Below are 8,502 nucleotides of genomic sequence, written 5' to 3'. Positions count from 1 at the left end.
TATCAAATTAAAGAATTTCTTTCACGACATGAGCTGCGCGATGTTGTGTTGATCAAAACGTGGGGCACATGTGATACCACCTCGTATCAAAATTTGTACTTTGCTGTCGACCCATCGTCGTGCAGTTAGGCCAGATCCTGGGACTAGACTCGGGGACGAGGACAGTAAAATAGCAGGTCAAAGGTCAACCATGTTAGTCAATGGCTGCTTGCGGCTGTTGAAAACTCCGCTTCAAATACTTGAAAACACTGGTAAGAAAAGTTTGTTTTATAATTTTTTTTTATTTGAAATAGAGTTAAAACATTTGAGTTTTAATAATGGGTGTTTATTAGTTTACAGCATTAGCGTTTTAGCCGCTTAAGCACAAAAATAGCTAAGCACATATTTTTTTTCACATTTTTCTACTTTGACTTTGTTTGACTGAGTTTTGACTTTGAGTTTTTGAGTTGACTTCTTCATCAAAAGGAAGGGCAGGCAGACCATTCTCAGCAGGGGTTACCACAGCCCAAAAAATGTAAATAGACCTTTATGCATTGACGTCATCCAGCCGCCATCTTTGAGGTCAAACGGTGACGAAACAATCAAAACGCATAGATAGATTGGCCAATGAACAACCTCCTTTTGACCTCAAGGCTAGTGCGCCGTACTAAAACGACGTCATGTGCATAAGGTCTATTACACACCAGGTAATCCCCACACCATTTGCTGTTTCTTAGCAGAAAATACTGCATAGCATGCAGAATCTGCAAATTGAAGTGGACACCGATCGACCGTCGCAACAACAAAAATTTTACAATACAATACAATCTGACAATAGACAAAAAACTTCATAAAATTTTGGTTGGAAACTTGTTTCAGCTTGGCCACACACACAGTCAATCTGGAACTGGTTTCAGCTACATGATTTTTTCTTGTTTTAGCATGTTGCTGCATAGTTGCGATAAACGTAACCCTCCTCCCGACGGCCGCCAGTCGGCAGGAGGGTTACGTTATCGCAACTAGTTGCTGCAATGAAATTGGGCCCCGGTCGCTGCACAGTACCCCGGCTATGCCAGGAATCAGGAACAAATGCGCCGCCAGGTGGGGGCTGGCGGCAGCCTGTGACCGAAGAAATTGAAATATCGGGCTGGCCTATATATAATATATATGGGGTCCGGCGGGGAGGCGTTATTGTAAAATGCACTATGTAATATTATCTATGTGGTTTTACTCACAGTGTTTTAAATCCCTCGGGGAAAGTCAAACTAAATTCTTAATATTTTTACATCAGTTTTTACAGTTTTGTACATGAGCCCGAAGGTCATAATTTGCTAATTCCTCAAGTCTCTCTCTCTATTTCTCTTGGCAGGTTTGTGGTCGTCGTCTCTGCAGCATGTAGGACCAGCGCTAAGCCTCTTTGGGGTACGATGGGCATCCAAGAAGGCAAGCGGAGGAAAGAGAAACACTGGGGGAAACAGTCCTGGAAAGAGACTCGGAATCAAGAAAATGAATGGTAAGCTCTAAACAAGCTTTAATATTTCATGGAGTCAGTTGCCTCCATTGCCCCTGGTCATTGCCTTGATGCTACTTGAAATGTTCAAGGAGAAAGTTACAATATCCTCATACAGGTGCCCTTTACTAAGGAGAAAATGCATTGTTGCCCTGGCCCTATCAAAAGCAAGGCATCAGGTCTGCTCTACCATTAATCTTAACTAATCTTATCCTATAAATAAGCCCACTTAGGCCTATCTCTTGCCTCTTCAGTCTCCTGACGATGACTAGAGCAAGCTAGTAGAAACAGTGAGACCACCCCAAGAACTGACTCCGCAGTAGTACAGTTAGTTACGATCCTATAAGCTTAAGTAGTAGTCCCAGCCCATTTCTTTACCATCCGCCACGGTAATAGTTAATAAGCAGGACAGTTCTTTTCAGAACTGAGTAGTCTCCCGAACACCCGAACAATCTACTCCGCGGTAGTAGAATTAAGCAAGACAGTTCTCTAAGAACAAACTCTACCTGGCAAGTAGATACACACATGGTGTTACCGCAAACCAAATATATATTGATACCTCACCATGCAATGCCTCAAATTTTATATTATCTTAAATCTAAACTGACTTGTGCATCTTGCTAAAACCAAACTCTCCCAAAATTCATCCACAAATTTTGTCTGACTTTGATTCCATTCGGCTAACTATGCATAGAGCATTGTCCTGCACCCATGAGCAGTGGGTCATCATCATCAGCGTCATTATGTCGGTTTATAGGTCGTTGTCTAGTCTGTTCTGGGTTGGCCTGTTATCTCCCTCTGGCTCTCCTCCACTTGGCCCTGTCCGTCGGGTTCCTTGCATTGACTCCAAGCAGTTGCATGTCATTTGACACAGAGCTCTGCCATGCCTTGTGCGGTTGGCCAACAGGTGTGGGCCCACCCACAATTACAGACATGATACATTTGGGTGACTAGTGAGTGGCAAAGAGATGGGTTTGCTGGCAATTAGGCCTGGGTGACTAGTGAAATTCACTACCCAACTTCAATAAATCACAACTTTGACACTAGTCACAACTTTTTTCAAATCCAAAGAATGTGTATCGCTAGTTTTATTTCTTTCAGGAGTCTTGGTGTACGTTACCAGGTAGTTAAAAAGTGGTAGTTGCGACTGGACACAGCAAACAATAGTCACGACTCCCAACACTAGTAGTAATCTGATTGCCACTGTGTCCAAAACATTGAAAGAGTGATTCAAATAAACACAAGTGACATAGTACAATGTATAGGGAGTTGTTTTGTCAATGTAAAGCAAAGTTTGTTATAAACATGTTCTTTTTTCATTTTTGTCATTCCTTTTTTTTTTGGGGGGGGGACTGGGCAAACTTGTGGGAGCAAAGGAGAAAATACAGGTATGGGTTCAAATTCCAAACAGGCTGTCCAAAAAGACACCTTGACTCCCCTATGGTTAACCTTGGTTAACCTTTTGAAACCTTGGCTTCAGCTTGGGCTCCAGCAGCGAAGCTTTGTTTGCCTGTTTGAAGTTTCAGACCAAAAGCACAACTTTTGAAAATAACTGACAGAGACACTCAGACCCCAAGCCGGACTCCGGGCCGGAACTCAAGCCGGACCCCAAGACGTGGTTTTGAAAAGGGCCTGTGAGTGTGTGTATTCACGCTTGTATTACCTATGCTTTTAACTGGTTCCCTCTATAGGTGAATATGTACAGCCAGGGATGATTCTTGTGAGGCAGAAGATGGCATTTAGGTGGTACCCTGGAAACTTCGTAAGTAATCATTGTTGTGACTTTGGGGAACAAACTCTTTTTCTTAAAATGAAGTTATTTTGAAATGTTGAAACAGTTTTCATTCTTTTTTTTGTGTTAAAGCATTTTTTGAAAGTGTTGCCATGTTACAAAAGAAAAACCAGGAAACAAAAAAGTCGTTCAGCGTTATTTTTTTAATCATAAAAAATTCTAGCTACTGTGATTTTTTTATGGCCTTATAAGTTTGATGATATTGTTGTTCCTTGTGGTAAGGAAAGGGGATTTTATGGAGTGGCATTAATAGGCCACCATAGCCTTGCTGTATGATGAGGTCATAGGTTATAAATAAACCATTTTCAGTGAATGCTACTAATGGAGTCCTGCCGGCTTTAGAACAATCATTTTGCTTTTGTAAAAATCCTTGTTATTTTTATGCTTACAAGTTTGGAGCAGCTTGCTAATCTTCCAAATCACGTTGCGGTTGTGTTGAGCATCATTAACCCTTATTTTCTTAAAGGAACGTTACAGAATTGGTAAGAAACAAAAATTGGTGAAGATCACAGATTTACATAAAACTTACACAGTCTAATGATGATGATAGTAGGAAACTTCCCTTGAAATATTTCTGTCTGAAATGTCATATTTGATGAGATATAAATAATCTAATTTTGCGTTTGGAGTTTAACGCTCAGTGAGCGTTTTATTCAATTTTGTTTCGATGCATCGATGCAATGCAAAAAAAAATTCAAAAAGTTTTTTCACTATTCTCTCGTGACACAGATGGCCGATCGACAGGTGTGTCAGTTTTATATGTATCTGGGGATTACATAAAGTGCTTGCACTGCCAAAAACCTTTTTTTTTTTCAAAAACCAATCCTGTAATGTTCCTTTTACTGATGTACTAGAATTTTTCCCCACCCCTAACAAAATCCAACACCACACAGCAACTCAACACTCAAACTGTTAAGAACAGTTAAACTGTTAACAAATTAAGAAAATTATTACTATTATAATTGTTTTCACGTAGGTTACAAAAGGAAGAGATCGCACGCTGTCCGCTCAGGTGGCTGGTACAGTTTACTACACCCATGAGCGTTGGAATCCTAAACCATCAACGGTTTTCGGAAAGTCGATAGCTCCGACCTTATCCGACGAGGAAATGACAAGAACATTTGTAAATATCAGACCAGAGCCTGAACTTGGTTTATTCAAGTTGAAGGAACAGGTATAGAATTTTGTGGATGGAGTCATGACCTGTTTTGGAAACGTCGATTTGTATTTATGTCGGCGATGGTTCTTGGGAGATGATGTTGTCAACGAGTAAAAGTTTCTTTAGCAGAGAGTAATATTGGTAATCACTCTTAAAATTAATGGTTATAAAAACTTTCTTGGAAAGAAGCACAGCGGCTTTCGGTATTATAAAGCATTTTGAGAATCATTTGAAGTAATGTGGTTGAAGAAAAACATCAGTTTTTATTCCCCGAAATTTGAGCCTGAAAAATTTTACTGTCAGATACATTTCTCTGATTGTGTATTCCAATGACGGACTTTTCTTTCTGTGTGGACATATTAGCTCTGTTTTTTTTATATAGATATCTCAGACAACAAGGTTCTTATAGTCAGAACCAAGTTTTGTTGTTCTCTTTCAAGAAGTTATGAGTAGGCACTTCCTGATAACTGCAGAACATTTTCATGAAAGTTGCATGGTCTGTGGGTCCTAGGTTCAAATCCCACCTCGGATCGGAGCCTTGCATGTGAATTGGGTTCTCAGTTCCCAACCCGACTATGTGGGTTTTCCCCCCATTTGGGGTTTTCCTCCCACAACTAAAACTGAACATTTCTTATTGTTATCTATTCGTCCTGTTATTGGTGCCGAGTTCGCTATTGGTTGTGTGATAAAATAAATAAATAAATAAAAATAAACAAATTATACACGATTGTCTCTTTGCTCCCACTACTTTTTTTCTGGCCATTTTAATACATGCGTACACACTTTCGGAAGCAATGTAGGGCTTCAGTTGAAACCGCTGGAATTTAATACCAGTGCCTGGCTGTATCCTTGTGGGCAAAGACAAGGTTAGCCTGAACATCTGATGTCACACTTCAAGGCTTGTGAATAACGCCAGAAATCGGCCTCCAACCGGTATGTATATTCACCTTTGACCTACATTTATTTCACATAGAGATACGCATTCAAATTATACACGTACATCTCGCATGTACTGTATACTTGGTATACATGCATGTATTACACAAGTGGACATACAGAATGCAGACGGCCGAAAGTAAGCTTTCCATATCTGTGTTTTGATTGGTCGTCCGAGGTGACCTCGGACCAATCAAAACAACACAGATATAGTAGTTTTTAGTCGCTGCATTTATCCAATGATATCATTGTACCCAATGCAATCTCTGGATCTGAGTAGCGGGTACCTGTCTTTATCCTTGCGAATAAAGACAGGGGCACAGTCTAAGACAAGGTTTAATAATCACCGGTCAAGGCCTTATTCAGTATTTATGCCAGCTTCTCTTTATTTCCACAATTGCATTCATTCCAACTCCCCTCAAATAAATGACTAACATCCAGTCAAAATGTCAAACTTTGTATATTATTTTATTTTACACAAAAATCATGAAACCTTCAACTCAAATCAATAACATTTGCAGTCAAAATAATTGTTTAAGGATGATTTCTTTTTTGTGTCAAACACACAAAAACTTATTTGGTTTAGGAAGTAGGCACAAGGTAAAAAATAAGGACAAAATTAATCCATGGAATACCGAGAGACAATCAAAATGGTCGCAATAAATATTATTCACACAAAACACCCTCCTTCATGCACAAAGTAAAACAAAATCATGTAAATGTTTTGAAGTTTCAGGCCATCTTTAATGCCATTTTTTTTTTATGTTTAAATTTAATACTTGCTGTATGTCTTTTAAACACAAATCAACTCTTGGGCTCATCTCATCTTACACTATTCTCACACCAAGAGTTAGGAATCCGGAAGAAAAAAATCCCAAATATTTATTAACTTCTGTGCATGCTGTTGCTGTTAAACAGATAATATATTTTGTGAAGAATTATTTACATTTCTCTTATTAATAATACAATGGAAGTTGTTACAACAGCGATAATATCGAGCTTAGTGCTAGAAGGTCGTTAAGTGTAATTTCATGTTTGTAACAATCCATTGAGCATTGCACCGTACGCCTGTTCCAGACAGGCTGAACCAAATTCTGAATTAAGTACATGAAAAGTTTGATATCTGAAACAGCGACTGGACACGCTGAAAAGTCAAAAGATCGCCTGTTGATGTCGTTCGGAACAACTCTGGAGCGCCTTGGTCAAGAGCAGCAATCTTGTCAAGAGCTGAGGCAATGTAAATGTTAAGTTAGCCTGTTTATTTGGGTCGACCTAGAGTCGCTCCTTATCTATTTGGTTCGGTACAACTCTTGTGTGCCTGTCTGAATCAGACATGAATCAGATGGTTATGAATCAGATGGAAAAAACTACAACCAAACACAACAGTTTTTTTCTCACAAAGTTTATGTTTACCTTTGCCAAGTAAATAACTTGGTGAAGATATATCAAAAAGAACTTAACTAGCTTCAAAATGTATCATGAAACCAGAAAAAAGAGTTAGCTGTTGCAAACTGCTTATCAACCAAATGCAAAAAATAGTGCCCCGAGTACGTTTGGCCACACGCAGAGTCCTTTCTCGAAGGCAAAATGAGAAACACTCTGTAACAGTCGACGTATCAGGCCATTCGTTATCTTTTGCATAACTCAAATTTAAGAAATTCATACAAATAAGGACCTTGTAGCACTTAACTGATCATGCCCAATGTCATAAAGCTCATAAGCAAAAATTGTATGTTTTTTTCTGCTAAGCAGAAATGAGCAGGGAACCAGTCAAAACCAATATACACTACGTGGTATTTAAGCTCACTGCTGGTATCCTGTATGGTAGGCAGGATTTTTTCTGTGCTAAGCAATTGTTTGTGCTTAACAGCTTTATGAAACTGGGCCCATACATATCGCATTCATTCTCTACACACTCTTACGAGTGCGCCTTTAAATTTACTCAGCTCAAAACATCATCAGACAAATGAAAAACAAAAATCTATTGAATTTTTTTGTTTCAAATAAGAGAATCACACAAATGTATTAAAAAGGCACCTTTTTCCAGAAACACTTTTTAATTACATAACTTTAAAATTTGTATTAATTGCTCATCGTTGCTTTCAAACAAAAATTTATACATTTGGAGTATTGTTACATTTAAAAAAATGGCAGTCTTTTTTTCTAATCTTATAATTTACGCAGAAAGTTTAATTTATGCACAAACTTGTGGTTCTCTGTAAAGTGAAAAATATGTACACTTACTTCATTGAAAAAAAACAGAGGGAAAAAAGAAAGTTGAAAATAAAAAGATTTGAAAATATAAAAATAATGGAATAAAAACATTTATGAAGGTCGGTTTATAGTCGGTCGCACGATGGTCGCGCAATGGAAATCTCGACGCGCGTTCCTAAAAAACACAGTTTATAGTCATTGCTGAGGTCTATAAACTGTGTTTTTTTATGATCGACTAAAACTCGGTCTTAACAAATTACTTTGAAATATTTTAAGAATACATCTATTTAACCCGCTGAAACGTAAAGATTTGATAATAAATAAAATAGATCAAGAATACAGAGATAACTGGATCTTAATTTAAGACACTTCTGACAAAATATCAACAGTTAATACAAACAAACACAGAGGAACAAACAACCAATCCAAAAATATCTCATAAATCTTTGTACAATTGTCAGATTTAAAAACAATCTCATGCTAACATATCAATTCAAATGTGCCGTAAACCAACCTTAAATGAGGGGCAAAAAACAGCGAGGAAAAGTTTGTTTTTATTCTCTTAAAATAATAACAACTTGTTCTGATAAAGCGTATTTTACAATAACGTATCGATGCGTTTTACATTAGTGGCCTGGTCATTGGGCCCATAACATCCCTTTAATCTTTCTCAGCTCCCCGGGGAGTATACAGCTCGAGATGCCGTGGCACTTTTTCACACACAATACCAACCTCTACCCTCGCAGATACCCAACTAAGGCCACAGAAGTTCATTTTGCTCATTGTTCAAGTTTAAGTACGAGCTAGCAAACTCTCTGCCAAATATTTTCCCACATAAAACTTGCTAAAACTTTAATTTAAGACGAAAATTTTAAACCAAATGCCGCTGAATCAATGCCCCCTCCAAAAAAA

The 8,502-nt window shown here is 38.2% G+C and overlaps 1 protein-coding gene across 1 annotated transcript; it reads left to right on the top strand.

The window, feature by feature from the left end:
• The first annotated feature begins 124 nt into the window (after positions 1–124).
• Positions 125–5,162, top strand: LOC117293027 (50S ribosomal protein L27-like). The gene is made up of 4 exons (XM_033775234.1): positions 125–251; positions 1,349–1,492; positions 3,181–3,251; positions 4,258–5,162. The coding sequence occupies exons 1-4, from the start codon at positions 191–193 to the stop codon at positions 4,459–4,461; spliced, it is 480 nt and encodes a 159-aa protein (XP_033631125.1). The 5' UTR covers positions 125–190; the 3' UTR covers positions 4,462–5,162.
• Positions 5,163–8,502: the final 3,340 nt, after the last annotated feature.

This window comes from Asterias rubens, chromosome 7 (assembly GCF_902459465.1).
Source record: "Asterias rubens chromosome 7, eAstRub1.3, whole genome shotgun sequence".
Lineage (NCBI taxonomy): Eukaryota > Metazoa > Echinodermata > Asteroidea > Forcipulatida > Asteriidae > Asterias > Asterias rubens.
Note: the sequence above shows the minus strand (reverse complement) of the source record. Positions and strands in the feature narration are given on the sequence as shown.